This window comes from Chroicocephalus ridibundus, chromosome 6 (assembly GCF_963924245.1).
Source record: "Chroicocephalus ridibundus chromosome 6, bChrRid1.1, whole genome shotgun sequence".
Taxonomy (NCBI): domain Eukaryota; kingdom Metazoa; phylum Chordata; class Aves; order Charadriiformes; family Laridae; genus Chroicocephalus; species Chroicocephalus ridibundus.
The window spans coordinates 60,952,401-60,977,502 of NC_086289.1; the positions used below are offsets into that span (position 1 = coordinate 60,952,401).

A 25,102-nucleotide genomic window follows, 5' to 3' on the forward strand; every position below is an offset into this window, starting at 1 on the left:
TTAAAATCAACATCATGCAATTATTTGCATATACAATTCACTTGTGGTACATTAACAATTCACAGGCTTACAGTTAAGTTCTTAAAAAAAGAGTTTACAAGGTGAGAGCACAGGTTAGTACAGAGATAGTGGGACACTTGCAGGGAAATGCGAAAGTTATTTTTAAAAGTACAAAACAGGCAGAGGGAATATGGAAGTGCAGAGGTATTACAAACTGAAGAAGAAACTACTAGGAAAAAAAAATATCAAAGCAATACTTAGCTTTCCTTTTACTATTCTGCAATGGTGCTTAAGTTGTAGCAAGGAAGATGACAGAAAATTAATTCTATTTTCCAAGCCTTATGCTTCTTTACGTTGATTTGAATAACAACTACAAATCCCCAACATGGGCTTTTGGTAAGTGTAGTTTGACGTAACTCATTCCTTGTTTTGTTGACAAACGCCAGAAGCTGCAGGGAAAATGAACTTGTGTCCCCAAGCCGCACGGTTAAAATGCTCGATGGGTTCTAGCGCACATAGCTCTCACTTTATAATGAAACAGTAATGATCACCACGCCGTGGCAGAACTCCCTTTCCTGAGAAGCAAAGGAGGTGCTAAGGCCTGCACAGCCTCCTAGGGGACTGGACCACTGCACGGCCATGCCCTGGCTGCCCCTGCAGACGACAGACAAGCACCCCAGGTTGTGCTACGTTCTTGTACGCTTCCGCCACGAGAGAATAAAAAATGCTTTACAAGATGTTGCACTGCAGGTGTTAAGAATGATAACCCTCTGCCTGTCTTTGGTGCATTGCTCTTAAAAGCTAAAGAAAATAAGTGTTCTGGATCTGCTTTTTCCACCTCTCCATTTTTTTCCTGCTTTTGAAGCGTGGAGGAAGAAAAGATGCTTTGTGAGTACTGTTGGAATGAAGACTGTAGATTTGAAATACATCAGAAGCACCACAATAACATTGGGTGCAGGATTACACCTTCAGCAGGGAAGGGAAAGGACACGATCCAGGGGAACAGACAGCATCTGAGCACCAGAACCCCCCTGGAAGAACCGGCCAAGGCACAGGACACATTTCTCCAAGTTGCAGCACCATTAGCCATGTGCTAGAAGTGAAACAGAGCATGGACATACCTTCTCTTTTTCTTTCCCAATATGAAGTGATGTATTCATCAATCTGCACAGACAGACTGATGGCCAAGCACACACACAGTGGGAGTCACCTTTCAAATTCTACCAGTATGAAGAGGTATTAGTGGGAGGTCTGAAATAAACACTATCAAGAAGAGCACCTAACTCATGGGTCACTCTAAAGCACTGTTTAGGGTGAGGAGAAAGAGGCTAGGGCCAAGTCCAAATACTTTTTCTGCTCTATTCCTTGTTTTCCTGCATCTACCTTGATAAACTCATCTGCTGTAGGGGCCCAAAACAAAGTAAAAAATTCCTTTTCCTGCAAAATCTGGATAATGATAGCAGAGAGGTAAGGATAGAGAGGGTGTTACAACCACCACTTGTTCTGCACACCAAATGAGACAGGGCCTGGGAGAGACAGAAGGGCCACGGTCTGTCTCGCAAATGCTCAGGGAAGGCTCAGGTATTATAGAAAACTGCCAGTTTTGATCTAAAACATGATGACATTACTGGTCAAGAGGACACCATATGTTATAGCTACTCAGAGACATCAGAATTCTTGTGAACGTTGAAGAGCTTTGCTCTTCCTCTGTGGGAGGAAAAGACAAAGGTGCCTTTGGTTGACCATATCAATGCAAATCATCACCTCTTCATCAGGTGACAAGCAGCCCAGGCAGTTCTGGAAAAGGCTACCTGTCCTTCACGTACTTCTGCTCCGCTGTGCCTGCCAGCACAACATCTGACACTGCACAAAGAAGGAAGCACCTCCCCTTTCTTCCTCTGCGGTCTGGCTTATGTCAAACACAGAACAAGGGAGCTGCATTTTCAAATGAGAACTGACATTTGCTTGTTTACACCTAAATACATTTCATAAAGATACTGCTTCTGCTGTCAGAGATGTCCAGCTGAACTACAGATAGATGAAGATTATTTTTAACAGCTAAATAATCAGAAACTGTATAAAACACTTTTTCATTAGCTTTCCAAATTAACATGGCATTGTTCAAGATGTCTCTGAAAGCCGAGGAGAACCTGAGGGTTGAAATTGGCTGAACCTGCATGTACAGAAGCAACTCTGAAAGCTCTGACGGCCACACAAGGTACAGTTTAGAGATCTAAGTTTTATAAGCTTTGACGCTCATGTCTAACTAAACAAAGGATGCAAGTGACTATACTGCAAACTACTGCCTTTATTCAATACAGAAGAGGAACATGGAGCCAAAACTACTTCTGTATCACCATAGCGAAAAATTAGAAAAGCAACATGCAATTGATTGCATCTGCCACTCAAGCACAACGCAGAGCCTTCCTGAAGGTCGGTCTGATGCCACGGAGCCACGGCAAAGCACAGCACCTTCTGCCCCAGGGGCCAGGCAGGGTGCTTCAGCCACCACCTCCATCACCAAGCACAAGGCAGCAGAAGCGCTTCAAAACTAAGGCCATTGCCCCGTACACAGCTCTCCTTCTTAGGATAAGATGAGAGCAGAAGCTGAGTGATGGAAACAAAAATCATCCTCTGCCACGCTACTAGAAAGCACTTTGACATCACTGCGTCAAGGGTGTACACGGCATAGATCAGAAAGAAAAATGATGGAAGATTTCCATGGCAGCTCAGAGAAGAGAGAGCTACAGCTGGAAAACAAGTTCCCCAGGGAGGTATTCTCCAAATGGTGTCCTTCAAGTCCCAAAGAAATAATTCCTGTCCCAGAGGTCTGGAAATACAGTTTATTTATAAAAAGACCATCTGCTAACCATACAAATTTGTTTAAAAATAAGGTGAATACTGCAGCTCTTGCTATTAAAGGCAAATTGCACCCTGTTCCTTCCACTTCAGCTTAAACCTGTCAGTAAGTCAATCCATAACCCATTTCCTGTAAGGCATGAAAAAGGAGAATCTTCCACAGCTTTCTCTGGAAAGGGCAGCAGCTTCAGAATCACTACTACTTTCAATCCAGCTTCACATCTTCACACATGTACCCACAGGAACTTTCAAATCCATTTTCTTCTTCCCTCACCCACAATGTCAGTTCAAAGTAAACAAGACCCCCACCACCACCCCAAAATTAAATGCTGTGTATGACTCAAGTTAGTCCTTCCTAAGAAGAAAGTGCCCATTGTTTGCCAGAGATGTGTTTTCAGAGTTGAGGAATGATTACTTGGAAAGCTATGGATCACTTGGAAAGTCAGAGAAACCCATGCCAGTACTTGTTTCTTGTTTCCAGCCAGTCAAAAGATGGCACACAAGGAGGAGCCATTAGGTAAGATTTTTATTTTTTTTAAATAATTACAAATAAGATGGACAAAATTGCTTCCAAAGCAAAGCAAGACACCTGAATCAATGAGCTCCTATTAATCAACGGGTAGAGTAATAAAAATGGATAATAGCAAAAGGTTATAAAAGCCAATCTGATGATTTTCGACACTAGTGTTACCAACTTTGAATCAAGGCAGCTTTAGGATTAAACACAAAAAGCTTTTTCCAAATGCTTGAAACAAAAGGTGGCTATCAATTGTCAAAATGTTTTTAATTTTGCAATTTACATAAAGCACTTCTTCATCTGAAACATTTCTGGCAGTAACTACTTGTGCTGCTCTCAAAGTCTGACGTCGAAATGAGATGGCACTTTGATACAGCTGTACAAGTAAAGCACAAAGCCAACTTTGTGAATATGAAAACAGTCACTTTCCAGAACAAAGGCATACGCACAGCACTGCAGAAGTTGTTACTTCTCAGATCACCAGGTTTTCATCAAGATCTTTTCCTTAGGCTATGATTTTCCCAAGTTGGAAAGGCAAGTTTTAGGAATAGGTCCTTCCTCCCACCTTAATTAGGCAGAGAATCAGTAAGTGCTCTCCCAGGAGGTATATCCCCCTTGGGCCTGAGGATCAGGAGGACAAGAGATGGTGAGCTAATGGGACAGGCTGCAGGCACCATCTCCCCCAGTAACACAACAGCTGTCCCCTCCCTAAACCAGGGCATGCTGAAGCCGCCTCCCCACCCCCTGCCCTCCGCTTAAAGCTAGCGGAATGACCACTCAGAGCAGGGGTTAGGTCAGCCCACCTGCGGCTACCACATGAGGAACCCACTGCTCCCTCCTCAGCTGCATAACCGGCGCCTGAGCAGGGCTTCCAGGAGCTGCTCTCCACTTGTGTGGATTTCACAGGTTTTACCTGCTCCTCTGCTGTTCTTGCCTGGAGAATTTTAAGTGTTCAATGCACAGGCATTCAATAACCAATTCCAGACCAGCCAGCAGTATTATCCACTGACTGGTTACTGCACTGCTTTACTTGCTGCTTATCTGGCATCTTAGACTCTGGCACAGACAACATGCAAACTGGACAAGACAGGAGCTGCTCATGCAGGGTACGTGCACAGTGCAGTGTTACTGTACCTTTTCCTTTTCAGTCCATACAGAAAGGGCCAAAAGAGGAAAGAAAAAGCCAGAAATCAATATAAAAGAGTGAAGTAATGAACAGCATATATGTGATAATCTTCAAACACAGAGAGAACCTTCAGATTTGCTGATAGTGTTTCCTTTTGTTAACATTTCCTGTTTTGATTTATTCAAGTAACTGAGAGGATGCTGTGATATCTGGTGTTTTAAAACTAAGCGGTTTAAAAAGCGTGTGGAATCACTGAAAAAAAATTAGTTTATAAATTTGGACTTCATTGTATTGAAGACCAAAAAAAAGAAAGAAATTTGAGAGGAAATAAAACTGGAGGTTTAGTCGCTTAACTGGTAAAACTATTTTCAACAGTTACCACCAGCCAGGCAATCAACTCCCCATTAGCTTCCAAAAACAACCAAGCACAACAGTCCTCAAAATCTAGTTTTAATGCTGTCTTTAGGTACTTACACTACCTCTTCTCTCAAGATATCATGCTACTCCCACACCTGAACAAAGACAAGTTTTATAGCCAACACAGAAAATAAATGGTTCAACACTAATCAAACCAAAGTTTAGCTATATAGAAATTTTATGTCCGGAACATGAAGTCTCCATGAAAAATAACACATTTCAGTGAGCTCTGTTTAAGGGCTAGTTTTTGAGTAATGTAAAAACACCTTAGCTCTTCTGCAAAGATGGAGGAAAAAAAAAAATCTCTGAAGATTATTTGTTTATTGTTACAGGCTCGCTGGGAGAGCACTCCTCAAGAAAAATCATGGCACATAGCATAATTGTTCATTTGCACAACGCTCACGACTCCAAAAAAGTTTCAGAAAGAATCTGGCAAAAGGATGGCCCTCATTTATATTTAAAAAAAAATAAATTAAAAATCTCCCAAGCAAGCACCACACTAGACACAAGCTAAGGGTCATATTCCTAAAGCACAAGACACAGTAATTATCCAAATGTGGAAATAAAAGCATCAAACAGAAGATAAACTACCCGAAAGATAGGTAAAAAAATGAGAGCACCGAACTCTTCTCAGCAAATAGCCAGATGTGGCAGATTTGAGAGGTCTAGATGGGTTGTTAAGAATTTTTTTGCCCTGCAAGATTATACGGCCCTGGAGCAGGTTACCAGAGGAGTGTGTGCACGCACGTTTGCCTGTTGGGCAGTATTTTCCATCTGTAAGAGTTTTTCAAGACTTGGCTAGACAAAGCCAGGGCTGCCCCAACCCAGCTGTTGGTGACAGTCCTGCAGGAACCAGGGGGTGACTACGGGCCTTCAGACATCCCTTCCTACCAACACTCACAGGGTGCCAAAAAGTTGGCACCTAATCCAACTCTAACCCACAAGAAAAATACCGCTTTTCAAAGCTTAGATGCTCAATCAAGAACTGCCCTGTGACCATTTTTCAAGAGGCAACAGAAGCATTCAAAAAAGCAGAATGAAAGCCACCCAAGTCTTCCTTAAAAAGGAGAAAGCAGACAAGTCAAGAGGGACGGGTGGACTTAGGAGAGGAGACAAACGAAATAGCTACATGAAATCAAATATATGAAAGAAAAACATAAAGGGTTAAAAAATTTTACAGTGACACAAAACTATTCAGAGAAACTCAAACATCAGCAACATTCAACAGAAAATGGACCTAAATTTTTGCAGGCAAAAAAAAGGTGATGTTTCCATTGTATAGTATAAACCATGCACACAAATTAGAAAACTTCAGGGAGTAAATCTCAACCTAATTAACACATCTAGCAGAAAAATGTTTTCATTTAAAAAGTACAGAAATTGATTGGTTTACGGACATAAACTGCTGGTTTAAATCACAGAATAAAACCAAGCCAGAACACTAATCCTCTCTCTCTTTGCACAGAAGAAAGCCTTATACAGCCATATCCTGCAAGGACTTCTCTCTTTGCAGACAGATGTGAGAGCACTGGGGTCAGTGCCCGAGTTTTAGTTGCAGAACTGAAACAATTTAGCAGAGAACAGAAGTGCCCAGGAAGCATTTGTGGCCATACCTGAAACAAAGTTGGATGACATATTTTCATTCCTCACCACCTTTAAATTCCAGCGTACTCACAGAATATCTTTAGTTGCAAGGAAGCTGCGGAGGTCTCTGGCCCAGTCCTACTGCTCCAAGCAAAGTCAATGAGATTAGTTTGCTCAGGGCTTGGCTGAGTTTTGAATATCACCAAGGAAGGCGATTCCACAGCCTCTCTCAGCCCTTATCTAATGCTTCAGCACACTCATGCTGAAAAATTTAATCAGATGTTCCCACGTTGCAGCTTGGGTCCGCTGCCTCACATCTAACACCATGGACCTTTGAGAAAGGTCTGAGTCTCTCTTTCTATAACTTTCTATTACATAGTAGAAGATGGCAACATGATGTCAACCTTCTCTCCACGCAGAAGAAACCCAATCCTCTCAGCCTCTGCTCATGTATCACGTGCTTCAGCCTTGGTGACACCCCACTGGGCCCACTGCAGTACTTCAGATGCCTGTCTTGTACTGAGCAGCCCAAAACTGGAGACAGTACTTCAGATGGGATCTCGCAACTGCAGAATAGAGGGGACTAATAATTGTCCTCAACACGCTGAACACACTTGTGATTATACAGCCCAGTACGCGGCTGCATAAACAATAACTTAATATGTTTCAGTAGATCAGAAAGCTTGAAAGGCTCTGTTGCAAGTATGCAGAGAAGTTCTCTAAAGTACTGACATTTATTTTAATAAAAGCCAATTAGTGGAAAGCTGGTATTGTGCCAAGTGTTCTAAAGGCCATAAAATTAACTGAATAACTACAGACCCTTGCAAAGATCACGGCCAAAATAACAGTAAACACATTGGTCCAAAGTAATCTTTGCTTAAACACACTTGCATTGAGCAAAACAAACAAATCTTAGAAAATACATCAGCTGAAACACCACAGCACACTAAGCATCTTGCACATTCAGGCTTTCAGTGGCCCATCCTCTTAAGTGGGACTTGATGCAGAAATAATCACGACAAAGGTAAGAAGGACCCTTCCGCTTTGCAGGCTTATATAGAGCCCTAGAGCCCCTTCTGGAGTGTAAAATGCTAAAAATAGTATCTCTCTATTATGACACTTGCAGAGAACAGCTTCGGTCTAAAAGCTTACTGACTTCATAGCATCTGCGTATAGAGAGCGCAACAGGAAATCAGAGTCAAAAGCTGTTCCATAGAAGTGATATTGGAGATCTCCACATACTAGACAAATTTTAAAAAAACCACAAAGATCTACTACTAAAAACTCAGTAAGATCATGAGACTAGCAGATAAGAAGTTACCTATATTCAGATTAAGCACATCTTGTAATTGTTTCAATATTGGATTTAGCAAATGGCATCAAATAGTTTCATGCCTAAATACCCAGGAAAACGAGTCTTAGTCTTTCCCATCCTTCTGCTGTCCCCTGTCACTTTTGGTCTCTTGAATAATTTCAGCTAACTTCAAAAGAAAAGCAAAGACGATAATGAAATTTTGAAAAATAGTTAAGAATTTGGTGCTGCATAGACAAAAGGTGCAAAAAAAAAAAAAAAAAAAAATCGATGTCTACGGAGCAATTGAAGAGCTGTTCTCGCCCAGCTGGTAAGCTGGATAAACAGAGGCACAAGCTCAGAAACTTTTTTTAAGAAAGTCCAGTGATAGGGAAAGAATAACAGAATGAAGGGACACAGAGGTGACTGGTGCAGGGGACGGTCAAGGGAGGAGAAACCTATGATGCAAACCTGCAGGTAGCCATGGGTCAGAAGGTCCACTTCCCAAGGAACACGTTTTAATTTCCCTAATGCTGGTAGCTAATTATGTCACAGGGGAGAAGGAGATTAATACCGTATGAGACAACGGTTGTATACTGGGTCTGGCTTCTTCCACAGAAAACAGAGTAATCCATATTTAAACATAGAAAAGGCTCTTCAGAGAATTGCCACAGAGCTAAATTTCTCAATATCAATGTGCCAATCCCCAACAAAGCAGAAGAAATATGCAAATAAGGGCAACTAAAATATTACTTGCGCTTCACTGAAAGAAAATCACATTTAGCACTAACAGAACATATTAGAAGAAATCCACCCTGAAGTTCTAACTCAGGTTGGGGGCTTTTTTTTTTTTGCCCCCCCCCCCTTTTTTTTTTTTTTTTAAGATCATTACAATGCAAAAAACTCAAAACTTTATTTTCAACTTACCAAATATCAGTGCTAACCCATGGGAAGTCCCCACTGCTATCAGATTTGATGCTGCCTGGAACAGTCATGCAGATTGAAAGAAGAAGAAATGTTAGTCACAAATCCACCACTCAAACTCTCACTACACTCATGCAAAGTTTGACAAAAGATTTAGAAGGTTATAGATACAACCATTTTCTAATTTGTAAGTGACAAGCAATTCCTACGTGAAAGCTAGAGAAGTATTACACCCGAGCGACCACCACACAGATTTTCTCAAGTTCAAAGGGCTGCCTTTTCCTCTGCTGTTTGAAATCCAAATGTGCAGAGTGGTATCCACAGTGAAATTCCTTCTCTGCAAAGTCAGCCTCATTCTTTTGGTGTGGCAGCTGAATGCAAATACTCTCACTCAGCTGCTGCATCCAGATGTGAACCCTTCTACAACCCTGGGCAGCGCTGGTCCCCTGACGAGACAGTCCACAGCAAGCCCAGAGACTCCAGCTTCCTTCCATGGGGAATTAAACATAGCTCCAAGATTCTATGCACTTGCAAACCTGCAGCCAATTAAATACAACTTAACAGAAATCACATGATGCCGTAGATATATTACAGTTGTTCTCCTTTTCATTTCTTAGCAAGTATAAATCAGATTAAAAAAATGTAAGTGCTTTAATGTCTGGAGTATGTAAGCACCGATTTTTATCCTATGTGCACATCAGTCACAGTGTGCTTCCAGTTTTGCTGTGCAACCTTTTGTGTTAGATGTGACCACGGGTTTTTTCCTTTTTTAAACAAAAAGTATAATTTCTTATAGATTGCTGCTACTACAGTCAAAGCAACCAAGCACATCTTTAGTTTCTCCATAAAACATTAAAACTTATTTCATGAGGGCAGAACAAATACTTCCTGTATTTCACCTCCTTAATATAACTATAGGCAGCTTCACTTCTGACTTATTTTAATTAGCATGCTTGACTTAAAGAAATTTAGCACAAGTTGCTAAGCAGGAGTATCTTTCAACAGGCTTTTAGTGAAATTTTATATTTTAAGGTCATATTTCAGTTATGCCAGAGCTGTAGAGATTTCGAACCCATCCCTTTATGAGCACTTTTAAGTTTCTTTAAAAAGAGCATTAAGAGCCAAAGTAATAACCTGCAAAGAAGAAATGGCTAGGACAATTCAATGTGTTCACCAGGTGAACCCTTACCTTATGAGGAAAGGTTAGGTGCTCAACTAACAAGCCCTGGCGATGACATGAAAAAGGGGAGAGCGTGGGGCTTGACCAGCAGAGGGGCAGCCGGGCAGATAAGAAAGGTTGAACCCTGCCCCCAGTGGCTAGATCTTTCATACTGCTTCTCCCACCCCTCATATTTGAAAATTCTTGGCAAGGATAAGAAGGGAGATGCATTTATAAGCTGTCTTAAATTACTGCTTTAACAAACTTGCACGAAAACTCACTATACAGTACTTGAAAATTGTTAGATTACTTACAATTGCAGTGGGCAAGCCAGCATCCACTTTGTCCTAGAAAAACAGGACAAGTCATGAGTAAGAGAGACAGAACTCCCAGCTCCGTGCACGTCTGTAATAATTAGAACTACAACATGCAGAAAAATCAACACAAGTTGCACTTTAATAGTCCCACCAGGGCAGAAAGTGCTGAGGGAAGCACTGGCTAAAAATACCCAGAAGGTACCTGGCCACCACAAACACACTCATGGATGAGTCACTTGTGTTTTATTCTAACAAGCCTACCTTGCATGCTTCAGAAATCACACACTTTATAAATCAACACCTTAGATCTGAGCCTGGACAGTCGGTTTTCCCCTGGCAGTACGACCTGCAGAACAGCTCTAACACACTCACGCCTGAAGTGCAGTCACAGACTCACCTAATACCTGATTCACTACTGGCTAGGGATTACTAGTTAGTCATTTATGTATGAAACATGTTAGTATTATCCAGAACTTATAGTAGGGGGAAGGAGGAGATCACACACACGCACCCTCCACACCAGAAGAGGTTCATATTTTTCTTAATGGATGCGACCACAAGAAAAAGACACTTACTGCGGCAGACACTATTTGGGCAGAAATCCCTTTCAGAAGCGAGAGCCGTATAACTGATCCATGGAGTGAGAGAGTATCTGGGAGTTTTTTCTTCCTAAGGAAATAGGAAATAAATCAAATGCATCAGAGCAGAAAAAAAAGTTTGGAACTTTGCCTAACTCGCAGATAAACCAGCAGGTAAATTCTGCGTGCACCCCTAACTCATGCAGCTTCCAGTCTTATTCTGGGGGCCTACATGCACAGAATGAGAGGGACATGAGATTATTAGCAAAGCCTGCTATGCACCACTGTGCGTGCATAAAATTTGTTTTTTAACTCATCCCCTGGTGGGGGGGCGGGGAAGTCCTTCAAACAGTCAGTTTCAAGCATGTATCTGCAAACCTTTGAATTTATTAATAAATACTGAAAGCAACACTTTTGTTCTTTCATTAATCTTCCAGGGAGTCAGGAAGTTTCAGCCTTTAAATGTGAATGTCTAAGGAAAATACATGCTTGAAAAAGGCTCACTAGCAGAATACAGACCCCTAGGAAAACTGGATGTATGCTTAAAGAATAACACTCAATTAAAACCCAGCTGATCTGATACAAAAGGTAAGTGCTTCTGTTTATGGAGAAAATGTTGTTAAATGTAACTAGTGTACAGTTATTTCTAAAGAACACTGCTATCCTGTAGCACACACAGTAGAGGAAAAATCCCCAGGAAAGCTGTGATTTTGTTGCCAAGCTCACACCACCAGAAAGCCAAATTTGCAAAACTAACACGGAAACGCTTGGTTCTTCTCTCTCCAGAGGCACACAAATGGGTATCTCACACGTAAGCTGAAGAAACGCATTGTTAATAGCTTATATTATGGCTAAGGACCCAGCAACTAGCTTCACCCAAAGATTACAGTAACGCTTCCAAGTTTTTCTGCTCATTCTGTACTGAAAAACATTTAAGCCACTGCAGATAAGATTTCACTCAATGCAAACCACCTTATTTGAAAAAGAAGGGACAGTGAATCAGTATACCACCATATGCCACCACGAACCATCACACCTGGAGTCTTTATATCCGATGCAATTGCTATTGGAACAATCACAACTTCTTACGGCATATAAGGCGGCCATGGGAGTGGCTCAGGATGGAGGATCAGGTCATCATTTGAGTAATTAATGAGATAAGTCAGCAGTATTCTAGCTAATTATCAGATTTCAGGCTGCTTTTAGCTGTCAAGATGAGCATTCCATTTACAGGAGTGACAGCAGTTCACTTGCCTTTTAAAAATAACCACCAGCTTCTTGCAGACTCTGGAAGTCAGACACACCTTTGAAAGATTTTCTTTAAAGCCATCGTGGTTCAGTGTTTTAAAGATTCCATTAAAATTCAGAGAAATTTAAGCACTCCGTCTCCCACAAAATGCATTTATTGCTCAAACAGGCTAGCCCTCAGTGCAAAAATAAATCCCAACTTCGCCTACTTGATCTTGCAGGGATAACACTGTTCTGTCAGAGGCAGCTTCACCGGAGTCCCTGCAGCATCCCTCTGGGACTTCAGCACTAGGATACAGCAGCAGGAGACAAAATCCACACAGGGAATTAAGGGTTCCTACCCAAGTAACAGACAAATCGCACGCTCACAGCAAAGCTCGGGGAGGAGGCAGCAAGAGGTTGCGTTAGGAAGTTTCAACTGTTCAATTGCTTTGGATCGCCCTTCCATCGACTCAAAAAAAAGGAGAATTTGTTTTTAACAGATATAAGCAGCACTCCTTAAAAAAAAATCATTTATCCTCCCAGGGTATGAGTCCTGCAGTACCTTTTGAGGTGTGTCCGGTCCCCGCTGTCAGAGCTTGCTACAGAAGATGTGTCATAGGAGTGCGTATCTGTATTATCAACGTTCAAGAGAAAGGGATCTTCCAAAATGAAAGACTCCTCTTCATCATCAGTCTGAAGGAAAAGAATCACCAGAGCTTACTAATCATTCAGCACAACACTGAAACATTGGCAAAACAGTATCAAAAAAAAAAAAACCACCAAGAGAAACAGCAAGCAGCAAAATCAAAAAGGAGAGGACAAGATAGCCTCATATGTAAAAAACAGAACTATGTATTATTTTATTATACTGATTCTGTGGAAGAACCAGTTTCCAGAACTCACAATAATCACAGAAGTGGGCTGGAGAGAGAGTTATTCAGCTAATCTTTCTTCCCCAGATATTATCTACTCCATCAAAACTTTAACCAACCTTTAACTAAGCTGTTCTCAAAAGTCTCCAATTGCAGAGAGAAGGCACAGAAGAATGACCATCTACTCCAGCACTTCACCATGTGATGGCTAAGAGTCTTGCAGTCCCTCTGGCTGCTCTAAGGGTTGATTTTGCTCTTCCCTGTGCCCTTCTGCTGGTGAGCTCTCTCACTCTCCTCTCAGGCTTAGCCTGGAATGTTTTTAATAGTGGTTTTTAAACAGCCATTCTCCCTGATGTCTTCTAAATTCAGTACAGTTCATGTTGTTCCTGAAGCACAGAGAGAGCAAACACAATACCTCCACCTAACGCCAAACATGCAGAGAATAGAGCTGGTGTTCCTCATTTGCCTTACAGCTGGCAGTCCTGGGACCATCAACGCCCTCTTTTTCCAGTACAGCTGTATACCTTTTTGGCTCAGTCAGGTTGTTCCTCACTAAAATCCTTTTCAGAAGATGCTTTGCCAGTCAGTGCCATCCCCTATGTTCTGTGATAAAAGGCACTGGAGTAAGACTTTGTATTTGTCTGCACTGTCCTACATTCTCTTCATGATTACCTCTCAAATTTAAGACTTGGATTCTACTCCTCTGACATGGATGTGTCTGTATCTCCTTACAGTTTGGTAGCACCCAAATTTACTAAGTTCCCTCTGCCTTCATCACCCAAGGCATCAGCAGAAACAGGACATACATCTGTACACTACCCCTTCTACTATTCCTCTTGTTCCTAGACTGTATCTGTTTGGGGCATCTTATACCTGTATCTTTAATACAGCTTTTTAAAAGAACCATCGCTTCTCCTAGGCTCCTTTTTTCTTTATACTGGGGCTTCCTAGAAAGTCCAACCACCGACTTCCTCAGTTTGTTAAAAAGCTTGTTTTCTTGGACTTTATCTTTACTTCCATACCCTTCTTTTCCTTTCTAAGAATCACACAGTCATGTGGCTATTGTAAAAAATGCACTGAATTGGATATAAGCGAGACAAAGTTAGGTCTCCCCTGAAAGGCACTACAGGCAACATCAGATGTTGAGACAGCTCATCACTCCTGCCAGAGGGCTAACTACATGAAATGTACAATATAAACAGAGCCGTGAAGAATTTAGTTCTCATCTCCTCCCACAACTTCAGAACTACCCAGAATTCTCTGCATTTATTTTTATTTAGAAAAAAAAAAAAAAAAAAAAAAAAAAGAAGTTGTTTGATGACCCCCCCCCGACCTTTAATGGACTGCGTAGTCTTCAGGTGACCGGCCAAACCCACAAGTGAACATGCTTAAATTTGATGGAAACCGTTTACGTTTCAGCTGTGGCCATTTTGATTGAAAAAAACAAGCAATTACTCAACTGAGCATGCACTTCATCAGCTATCAGCATCAGGAAATTTTAACGTTATACAATTTCATTTCCTGGGAAAACACAATATGAGAAGAGCCAAAGGAGCATGTGCTGCCTTATCTTGGCTCCCCCCTGTACTGGAGCTGGCTGCACGCCCGATGGACCACTCACCTCATTTAAGATGCTCTCCAGTGTTGGAGGGGTATCAACTTGAGGAATGTCGAATTCTTTGTCATCGATCTGTACATCAGAAACCACAGATTGAGTTTAGGTTGCCCACTCCACCTTCCAAGCTTTTTTCTAACTTAAAAAAAAAAAAAAGAAAAAAAAAAGCAGCTCTGCATGCACTCCTGTCAATTCACCGCTGCCGAGAAAGGCACCGTGTATGCTACAATTTCTTCTGTTTGAAATGCCTTCTCCGAAATTTGGCAAATTTGGCATTGCAAGACAGAACGAGAGGTATTTACTATCAAAAATATAAAACAGGTCTCTGACCTGTGCCCAGATATGAAATATCAAATGCCTTTTTTTAATTTGTAAAGATGAATACCAATGTTATACTGCCTTTCTAATACAGATAAACATCAATATACAACACTTTTTTTCTCTGACTGCTTACTAAAGGGAAAAGAAATGCAGTTTTCTTAAAAATGAAGATACTTTTACCTGAGACTTGCGTTACTGAACACCAAGCTCTGCTACAGCAGGAAGGCTGGCCGGCCTGTGTCCCGCTCACCTACCAAACTGCTGCTCCTCTGTCCCCACACCTCCTCGCTGCCCCTTCCCAGGGACTTAAAACTGGCCGAATTCACCAAAAAGGCCTGACAGGCCTCTTCCAGGGCGCAGGATTATTTTAAACTCCGGATTACCTGCTCCTCTAGCAACTGCCTAGCGCCAGCCTGCCTGTCCCCTGCCCACCCGCAAGAGCTGCGGGCCTGCGAGCTCTGAGGGAAGGATTTAACAGGGTGGGAGCCACCCGCAGGATCCGTGTTCAGGGGACGGCTGGGCACCGCCGGGGCAAGCGCCACAGGCCGACGTGACGGGACAGTGGGGGGACAAGCGCCGCAGGCCGACATGACAGGGCAGCGGCGGGGTCCCGCCACACCGACCCTCCCTCACGGCCGCCCGAGGAGCCCACGGCGCCGAGGGGAGGCGGAGGCCGCCACAGGCACCGCAGCCCGGCCCTGCCCGCCTCCCCTGGGCCGCTTCCCCCTGCGGGAGGGAGGGAGGAAGGAAGCGGCGCCCGGCCAGAGGTTCGCGACGCACCAGCTCGCTGCGGGAGTCCAGCTCGCGGTCGAGCTCCGCCACGCTCAGCCGGTGAGCGGGCGGCTCCGGGCAGGGCTCGGCCTCCGCTCCCGCCGGGCAGCCGCCCGGCTCCGGGACCGCCTCCATCGCCGGGCTTGCGGAGCTCCGCGGCGGCGACAGCGGCAGGCCGGCACCGCCGGGACTCGAACCCGCGGTCGGCGACGCCCCCCGCCCTGCGCAGGCGCAGTCCGGCAGGGCCGGCCTCCCCCGGCCGGCCTTAAAGGGGCCGCGGCGACAGGGCGACAGGGCAACGCCACCGCCAGTAATTCTTTTATTAACGGGAAATCCCACGTCTTCTCCACGCCGACAGCTGAGAAGGCGGGTGTGTTAGCCACCGAGGGAAGAAAAAGGGAAAAAATTAGTAATAGGTAAAGAAATGAGAGACAGAGATCAACACGCTTTGCACGCCTTCTGGACCTAGGGCACCCTAGCTAAAAGCAAGTGGGGTTTTGACACAATTCACGGGATCTGGTATGCACAGCGCCAGCCTGCAGCCACATCCCAGCAAAGGCAAGAAAAAGTGTCACGGTAGGTCAGAAACTGGGTGAGAGACAAAAGCCTTTGGGTACCCGCGGCTAATTTTAGGCAAGGCAAAAGCTGGTGTAACCAGATTCGGTTTTTCTTTAAAGAACCACCTGGAAAAGTTAAGCAGCAGTTCGGTATTTCAGTTATTCAGGAGAGAAGAAAGCCCTGTGGGATTTCTGAGCTAGGAGACAAATGTAAATGTAAAATAAACCACACGTTGGATGGACACATTCTACAGTTTAATGATGTCAGACGCCCAAGCCACCCTGGTCTCTCATTTGTGGCTACGTACACTGGTCTGAGGTAACAACTATCCCCTCTACTGGTCTGTCAGAGATCCGGGGAAGAGCCCACGTCATGCCCGGTTGCAGGAATGGCCTCTCCGGCGTCCCAGCAGCAGCTGAAGCGTCATTCAGGGTTCCAGCTTTATCAAAGGGCACAGGGAGCATCCTACAGCTGGGCTGCCTTACCTATTTGGCCTTCCTGTTGTTCTTCCTGAAGAACAGCCATGTTTCCCTCCTCCTGGGAGAAGGCTCGGTCTTGTACCTGGCAGCAAGAACACGGGGATGAGCCAGGAATGTCCTGAGTGTCCTCTTACCCTCCAGGTGAGCATCTGCCAGGAAGGTCCCCATTTTCCAGCTCCACCTGAGCAGGAACCAGTCCTCCTGCTGTCCTCAGGGCCAGGCTCAGCTCAGCAATGACAGCAGAGGACCTCCCGGTCCAAGGTCACCTTCTGAGCTCTGAATCAAGTGACAAGCCAAAGGTGGGGAAAAAACATTCACAGAAGCAGGCCAGCCAACATCACCAGAGAGAGCTGCTAGGTGGACAGAACTTGCAGTTACCAATACACCATCATCTGTGCTTTGAAGACTAGCTTTGAAGACTTAAAACTAGCCGATTACAGACAGAAAAATAATTTTTGTTCCTTAGAAGTGCCTGTGGTTCAGGAGACCACACACAAAAGGACGGTGCCTATGGCTGTGGCTCAGCCAAGCAGCCAGGCTGGGGAGGGACAGCCCAGGGGCTGGCGCTGGCTGCAGCTCCAGTGACTGCCCGGCTGCTCCAAGGATAGACCCTGTGGCAGCAGAGCCCAGGAGAGGAACCTAGAACCAAACCAGGGTCATGACACTTTGGACAACAAAGGTCTCCAGGCTGACAGAAGGTTTAATAGCTGTCTAAAGAAGTCATCAGTGACATGGGGAAGGTGACTAGGGAATAAGAGTCACTTCTGTGAGTGAGAACTAGGGAGGAGTTAATTGATTCTATGGCACAGCGAGTCCAGAACAAATGAAGGGCAGAACTTTTTGGGTAACCCTGCCCAGCAGCAGGCTGCTGGAGTTTGCCGGGCTGGCTCCAGGCTCTGACACCAGAGCTTGCTGCTGGAGGGAGGAGAACATTTGCCATGCAGTAGCCCAGGGCTTTACAGCCACAGTACTATAGAGCTGCTGAAAGGCATGTGAGGGACTGATCACACAGTGATATCCGGAGTACAGGCAGCAGGTCCCTGGAGCTATAGATTAGTGAGAAAGATGACCAGAGCTCCACAAGAGGCTCCAGGCAGACATCCAGAGAGTCAGTCACACCCAGAAACAAAACTGACTGAGACAGCAATGAACTGTCCCCCACCACAGCCTGAGAAATGCCATCACAGAGACCTGCTAGAGATCCTGGAATTAGAAGCCAATTAGGAAGGTAGCGTTAAGGAACAAAATAAACACTTAGGCAGGTGAACAGGTCAAAAGAAGTCACAGTAGAGTTTCTCTTTCATCCTGCAGATCTGGATGATATGTACTACTTTTCTTCTCATCAAGAGGACAGAGGTTTTGAAAAACACAGTCACCCCTTTCAGCTTCCTCCATCTAGGTAGGCTCCACGGGCCTGTGGACACTCAAGCAGCACGTTAGCCAGATTTCACAGTCAGTCTAGACAAAAGGACAGTATTTTTGCAAGGAAGTAACTCTGCTTTAGAGCCATGCTGGCACTGCGGAGCTGAACCTTTCCTCTGGCATGCACATCTATTTAAGGATTTAGTGACTGATTACCACTACACGCTCTCCTCCATGTTCTAAAACCTTCCTTTCCACTGCCAGCTGCTCCAGGATGGTCTTCTGCAGCAACGGTGCGTTCGCTCCTCTTACAACAGCTACTAGTTCTCCTCCCTGGAAGGTGTGAAAAGCAAACCAGTGAGTAAGTGCTCAAGTGGTGCCCTCCAGGCTCTGGAAATCACCACAGCAGTGCATCGTGTATGATACTGTGTACCAGGCCCTCCTCCCCGACAGAGCTGCTGCGCTCCAGAATAAGAGGGGAACTTTGGAACAACCTTCTTTGTTGTTCCTGATCAGTCTTTGGATGAACCAAAGCAGGTGGTGAGAGGAGTGAGGTCCTGCAGTAGCAGGAGGCTGAACCTGAAGACCCCACGGGACAACACACGTGTCCAGGTGCTGACATGGCATGAACGCTACTCACATGGACTCTGACGTGACACGTGTATGTTTCAGCAAGTCAGAGGGATTTTGATGACTAAGCTAGGGGAAAGGGCTATGAAACACAGGCAGCCACCACAAGCTACACAGGCCTCCCCCCAGGTTAAAAAAAAAAAACAAAACCTCGACAATCTCTAGCTAGAGAGTTCCTGTAACTTTGTGCAATGTCTGCCTTTACCCACCTGCACAATTTAAACTGGTTTACTTCATTCATACCTTAATCTCTCATTGGTTTGTTTTGTGTTTGTTTTTTTTTTTTAAATAAAACCAAATTGCATTATTCTGTTTCATGGTGGTAAAGCAGAAGGTATTTAAATGTAAACTCTGTCTGTATATTCCTATCCAGGCAGCACTTGATCACCAGAAGGCACCAGCAGATACAGAGCAAATAAAATTGCCTTGTCACACATGAAAGAAAAAGAGCATCCCTCAAAAAGGACAGTTGTTCTGACTGACAAGTCATGTTCATCGCTCTACAGCTAATATAGAAATATTTTCACTCACTGCATAAAACAGAAAGACAGGCTCGCATTTTCCTCTGTATTTTTCCAGAGCATCAATGGAATCAACTTCAGCCTAAAAGGAATGTAAAGTAAAACAGATGTTTCTAGAAAAGCATTTCTGCTTCGGAGGAATACACGTGGAACTGCCTGGACTCAGACATCCTCACCTGCCTGGCACTCATCCCCCCGACACATACAGCAAAAAACCCCAGGGTCCCAGTCTTAGGGGACAAAATGACACTGGTCAGAGCCAGGGCCACAACCAACTTGCAGCTGGGTATCAGTGACCCGAGAAGCCGGCAGATCCCAGCCGCAGGAGTTGGAACAGCTGCACTTGTGGGGCTGGGACATCCGTCTCACAGCAGCCTGCCTGAGTGAATCCCAGAGAAAAAGCCTGAAAACACGAAATTAGGGCCTCTTGTCTGTAAGGAGCGAGAGAAGTGACAGGAGGAGGTGTGGTGGCAGCAGCAGGCTGCAAGGAGTGCTGAGCAGGGGCCTCCATGAGAAACCTCACCGCCCACGGCTCTGCCAGTAGTCGAGAGCCAGCCTTCAGCCAGGAAAGGCATTTAAACCCGGAATCACAGCACGGCTGAGGTAGGGAGGGACTTCTGCAGTGCTCTAGTCCAAGACCCTGCCCCACAGCAGGGCTAGTCTCAATCTTACAGGAGGTTGCTCAAGGCTGCGTGAGTTTTGAGCGTCTCCAAGAATCAGTGCTCCACAGCCTCTCCGGGAACTTGCCCCCGTGTCCAGCCACTCCTACGCTGAATACTTTTTCTTTCTGTCTACTTGGATTTTTCCCTGCTGCAACTTGCTCCCGTTGTCTGTTGTTCTTTTGCTGTGTACCGCTGACAAACGTCTGTCTCTGCTTTCTCTACCAATTCCCCGCTAGACATCTGTCCCTTAGTCTTCTCCAGGGTGAACAAACCCAGCTCCTCCAGACTCTCCCTGTACATCAGAGGGATGCGTATGTTAATGATTCTGCCTCGCGTTACTTGCTTCAGCAGAAATTTGAAAAGTACAGAAGAGTTGAAGCCTGAAAATTCTTAATGATATGAGTTCTTATTGATGTAACTGAGTGTCTGTATTTGGCAGGCTCACTCACACAAGCTGAAACTCCCCGGCTGTTACCATTTTCGCTGAATATTGGAAAGATAAATGACTTCATCCTTTAGTTACCTGCTAATTTCAGGGAACTGGGTATACTAAGCAGTGCCAAATTAGATCTTACCACAGCAAAATGCAGGAGATCGCTGCCAACTTCATTCCTTATTTTTCGGAAAAGATCCACTACTGTTTTGCATGGACCGCACCAGGCTTGAAAAGCATCAACAACTGCAAGCAGGAAAATTGGTAAGAATGAGGTCAAAACAGGTCAGTTTAGGTTGGTTTGTACACTTTTCTACTTTGCGGCATAATCGTTTGGAAGGGGACTGCAAAACAGTGCTAGTGCAACAAGAAGAATCTTGAAAACCCCTGAGGATTGAGGTCTCCTCCTCTGGTGACCTCTGCAGCACCACCCTGGGGAAGGAGATGTGCCTTATGTCCGACCAGAACTTGCCAGGTTCCAGCTTGTGGGCTGTTGCTCCCATAGTTCTTTCTGGAGTGTGGCAGGACTCCTCTTGAGTGCTGGAAGGGCTATGGATTAAATTCTGAAGTCAAAACTGTCAGACTCTTTCAAGGGTTTAAATGCTAGATCGGAGGATGAAATTGCATTATAAAATAACAAGCTCATAACAGTGTTATGGAGGAATCTTTAGAAGAAACATTGGCATGGCTGTGATCTTGGAGGTACCAAATTTTCTAGGGAAGACCGCCACACAGAGGTAGAGCACATGAGGCTTACCTACCAGCCCTCTAACCTCCACCCTTGGGAACAGGGCTATTCCCTGCACTGAGGACAGTCCTGCTTCGAGTGGGTGGCTGGACTGGAGACTCCAGAAGCTCCTGCATCAGCACTCCTTTGATTGCATGATCATTATCCCGCACAAATGAAGACGACTACAACCTCCAGCTAGTCTCACCTCTGTTAGCTTATTTCTTTCTTCCATTCAGGGCAAGAGAAGGGGGGCCAACTGTATAATCGTATCAGTAGTAATTAATTCCTAACAGTACTGGTGTCCTTTTAACACAGAACATAGTATGTTGACCAAACCCTTACCAATGAGTCCTTTGAGACACAGTATTTCTTCCCAAAGCTCCTGGCTACTGATGTTAACCTGTGTAAAAATTTAAAAACACAGTAAAAGCAGCAGTAAGTCATCAGGTACTAGCTGGTTGCTGCAAACATACTGACAAATTACTTCATGCTTGGACGTAAGGTGGCCGTACCTGCCTGAAGAGGTATTCCTGAGCTCTCAGGAAACCCTTTTGACTGCGATCCTCTCACCTCTGACCAGCTGGGCAGGGCCAAGCTGTGCCAGAACATGGGTGGGAGACCTCAGAAAAACCAGCTGAAGTCAGATATCCTCGCTCCCAAACCCTCATTCCGTCCCCGCTTCCCACATGCTCTTGCCACTGCCTGACGCCAGCTCTGAGCCCCATCAGCAAGCCAGGCAGCTCTGCAGAAAAACTTACTGGATTAGAGACTCCTGTTGTCTCACAAGACCCAGAGGAAGGCAGCTGGCAAGGCTAGCAATGTCCAGGCAAGAGCAAGCCCTCCTCTGTCGACTGGCAGCAACTACTTGAACAGCCTGGCTGCTCGGGGGTCCCCAGACTCAGTTTGCTTGGAGACTAAGAGCTGTTCGGGGGGGTGACTGAGGACACGGCCCCCTGACTGACCAGACCCCTCGCTGAACCTACCAGACGCAAGAGGGGAGGTCTCTGAAATACCCATACAACCTCAGGTTTTTCCTGGCACTTTCCTGCTGTTATGGCAACACAACTCCTTGTGGAGTTGCAAGATCCGAGAGCAGGGAAGGGCTCCAGATGTTCCTCCTATGCCTTGGCTTACCATACAGTCCTGCAGGCGCCAGGCAGAGCAGCAGGGATGGGGCACCCTGAGCTCCCTACCACAGCACTGCTGCTATAGAAGAAACACAAAGCCCTACTTTGCTTTCACTTAAATGGAAGTCAGATATGTAATGACGTTTCAACACAGGCTAGCAGCCAAAACAGTTCAGAGCCACCGGCAGGTAACTGACTGGAGTGGTTCTCTGCGGGCTGCCTGGATCACAGCACAAGCTGCACGGACTTGGAGGAGACACACACACACACTGACACCTGCGAGGTCCCAGCTCAGCAGGGACTTCCCATCAGAGCCCGTGCGGTGCTCAAAACCAGCAGCGAGGGAGGTGGTGGTCTGGGCTGACCTGCAGCATTCAGAGCGCTGCTTCAATGTGCTCATCTCCAGCACAAACCCCCCTTTTCTCCCACCTATTCCAGACCCACTCCTCATCAAATTTATGATTCTCCACCAGCAGTTTCTCACCTAGCCTGTACACAAGCTATACTACTTTAAGATGTTTCAGTCTTGATAAAATAAATTAGTAAATACACAGCTTTTGTGATGTCTGGGCACTAGAGGGTGGTCTGAGCCCAGCATGTCCTCACCTGCATTACCAGCTACTGTTTAAAGACTTCCAAAACATAGCGAACAACAGAGAGCATAGAAAGACCTAGGTTGGAAGGGATCTGTGGAGTCCTTAAGTCTAATCCCCTGCTCAAAGCTCAGCGTTAGATCAGGTTGCTCAGGGACTCATCCAGACAAGGGTGCCCTAGACGATTCCATACGTTGTGCCACGTACTATATTATCCCACACTTCCAATACTGTTATTAGAAAGGAAAATATCTTTAGCATCTTCCCCATCTTACAGGACTTGCCCCTCAGTATGCCCTTAGAAAAACACAGTAAGTTTTTTAAAAAAAAAAAAAGAAGGAAAAAAGGCTTCTTGAGAAATGTAAGATCTGGTTTTGTTCATCGTGAACGATGAAGATTCCTAATAACTTTCTCAGTTGTTATCATTAATCTTAACTATGTTTAGCCTGCACTGGAAGGCAGTAAGTTGCAATAAGGCCAGCTATTTTACAATAGTTAACAACAAAGTGCATTAAAGGCCTGCTAAAATTGCAAAGTCGAGAATCCCAAGAGTAGAAACTCCAGTGCAAATTACATGGCCTCATACAGGTTTTCAGAGATGTCACTGGAGGCCACTCGGTAGTTTCTCCAGGACCCTGCCTCATCAGAGAATGGGGAGCTGCTCCAACACCTCCATCTCTTCTCCTGTTTAGCATGTGACCCCAAGCCTCATCCTTTCAGACAGCACCTGCAGAATTCAGAAATTTAATTATTCCAGTTATCACTAGTGCTAGGACCACCCTCAGAGTGTTGCACAGAACATTAATGAGTTCAAAGGTTTTATGATAATAGTTTGTGATAGTGAGTTCAGCTGTGAGTTCAACTGACGGACTCAGAAAGCCATGCTGGCGCCCTTCAAAGTGCTTTGCTGATTTGGATGCCCTGAGGCTGCTAGGACTTGGCTTTTCTCTAATATAATCAGCGCTTTTCCAGGACATCACATCATGTCCCACGGGAGGTTCAGCTTTCATCTGCAGATATGAACAATCACATTTTTTGCAGATCTAGACCCAGCTTTTCCCTTAGCTGCCAAAGGTGCAAAGTCTGGTTGATGTAATTATCCCCCTCGCACCAGAACACAGCTGGACAAGCAGCAGTAGAAACCATTTTTCCCTTAAAAAAAGTGATCCTCTTTCTCTTATACAAATGCTCACACTTTCACTCCGTGCTTTCCAATTTTAACAGCGAATAAACAAGGTTATATAGCCCATGTTCTCCTTCCGTATTTTTCTCTTGTGAAGACTGATCTTGTTTCAAAATTTGAAGATTTTCATAACCTATTTTGGGTTTTTCAATGTTTTTGTGTACTAAACTGCACTCAGAAACACCCTCTCCCCTGTGCGGGTAGTTATAAAGAATCATTAGGTCACTTGCACAGTGTAAACAGGGAAAAGTTCCTCCACACATCATTGTGAAATAGGTTTTTCAGCCTTTGAGTTTTTCTTGTGTCTCCTAACTTTTCCACCTTTACAGCGATCTTTCTAAACACGTGGTTAGAAATGTCCAGTGACACTTGCCACCCAGGAGAAACCCCTCCCTTCCCCAGACCCCTACTTCTAAATGTCCTCTGAACCACTGTCCCACAAAACGCAGATGCGTTTTGATCTATGAAAGCAGCCAAACGCGTGCCAGCTTGTGAACAGCTCTGAAACGCAACCTGCAGCCCCACGGCAACCTCCCTCTGCAGCCCACAGCACTGAACCCAGGGGACAGATTTGTCTCGCCATCCTTCCTACCTGCCTTCAGGAACGCTTTTCCACCAGGACCTCACAGTAGGGCTTTGCCAGCAGAATCTGAGATACCTCAAGACTGAGCTTCATCCTGTGCACTTACTATGAGTTTAAAAGGTATTTTTAAAAGCCTGTCTGCTACTGACCTGCAGCACCACCTCCTTTCTCTTTGCGGCCATCCTTCTGCAGGAACAAGGGTCCTTTGAGCAGCAGTCCCAAGTGCAAAGCACTGCAGACGTCCTCTAATTATGTGAATCCAACTGCTGGGCAACCTGCACCACGGAGAAAGCTTTTTACCTGTCTTTGCTCCTCCATCCAGGACACACAGCTCTTGGAGGGAGCGGGATTAGCTCAGTGGTGCCCAACACCCGCACACGGCTCCACGGGCACCCTTTTCATAGCGGCGAGGTGCTGCCCCAGGGCCTGAATTGCTGCTCGCTTTGAGAGACACGGCAGCCTGTCCCCCCACGCCCCGTCAGGGTGGCAGAAGGGCCTGGCAGTACCTGTGTGGTGGCTGGCAGCACCCCAAGGCTGCCATGGCAGCCCTGGGGACGCCGGGACAGAGCGGCATCCCAGCCTGCCCCGCTCCCTTCTCCACGTCCGTTGCAGCCAGGAAGCTCAGCTCCGTCTCCTCTGTTATTCCCCTTCAAGCAGCAG

At 45.2% G+C, this 25,102-nt stretch overlaps 2 protein-coding genes across 8 annotated transcripts in view; both read right to left on the reverse strand.

The window, feature by feature from the left end:
- Positions 1 to 15,812, reverse strand: part of VPS8 (VPS8 subunit of CORVET complex) — an 81,890-nt gene extending 66,078 nt beyond the window's left edge. For 3 of the 4 annotated variants that reach the window (XM_063338238.1, XM_063338237.1, XM_063338236.1), the window contains exons 1-6: positions 15,591 to 15,812; positions 14,496 to 14,564; positions 12,565 to 12,695; positions 10,770 to 10,863; positions 10,192 to 10,224; positions 8,722 to 8,776 (exon numbers count right to left, since the gene is read on the reverse strand). In XM_063338238.1, coding sequence (XP_063194308.1) covers positions 8,722 to 8,776; positions 10,192 to 10,224; positions 10,770 to 10,863; positions 12,565 to 12,695; positions 14,496 to 14,564; positions 15,591 to 15,716 — 508 coding nt within the window. In that variant the 5' untranslated portion in view covers positions 15,717 to 15,812. Of the gene's footprint in view, positions 1 to 3,825; positions 4,011 to 8,721; positions 8,777 to 10,191; positions 10,225 to 10,769; positions 10,864 to 12,564; positions 12,696 to 14,495; positions 14,565 to 15,590 lie in introns of those variants that run through there. The other variant, XM_063338239.1, reaches the window with a different exon arrangement.
- Positions 15,813 to 16,315: 503 nt separating this feature from the next.
- Positions 16,316 to 25,077, reverse strand: NME9 (NME/NM23 family member 9). Of its 4 annotated transcripts, none has more exons than XM_063338241.1 (7): positions 24,949 to 25,077; positions 24,592 to 24,717; positions 21,299 to 21,356; positions 20,369 to 20,472; positions 19,142 to 19,213; positions 18,197 to 18,313; positions 16,316 to 16,700 (listed from the first exon to the last, which is right to left on the reverse strand). In XM_063338241.1, the coding sequence occupies exons 2-7, from the start codon at positions 24,622 to 24,624 to the stop codon at positions 16,605 to 16,607; spliced, it is 480 nt and encodes a 159-aa protein (XP_063194311.1). In that variant the 5' UTR covers positions 24,625 to 24,717; positions 24,949 to 25,077; the 3' UTR covers positions 16,316 to 16,604. The 4 variants fall into 4 exon arrangements, with proteins under 4 accessions (XP_063194311.1, XP_063194313.1, XP_063194312.1 ...); XM_063338243.1 differs by lacking the exon at positions 24,949 to 25,077 and adding an exon at positions 24,818 to 24,927; XM_063338242.1 differs by lacking the exon at positions 24,949 to 25,077 and having other exon boundaries at positions 24,592 to 24,938.
- Positions 25,078 to 25,102: the final 25 nt, after the last annotated feature.

Excerpts from the sequence above, each read along its gene's own strand:
- NME9 (XM_063338241.1), bottom strand. The coding sequence starts at position 24,624 with ATGGCCGCAAAGAGAAAGGAGGTGGTGCTGCAG. Across the intron at positions 19,214-20,368 it reads ATCTCCTGCATTTTGCTGTG|GCTGAAGTTGATTCCATTGA; the intron begins GTAAGATCTAAT and ends CATTCCTTTTAG. Across the intron at positions 16,701-18,196 it reads ATGGAGGAGAGCGTGTAGTG|GTACAAGACCGAGCCTTCTC; the intron begins GTAATCAGTCAC and ends TCTTGCTGCCAG.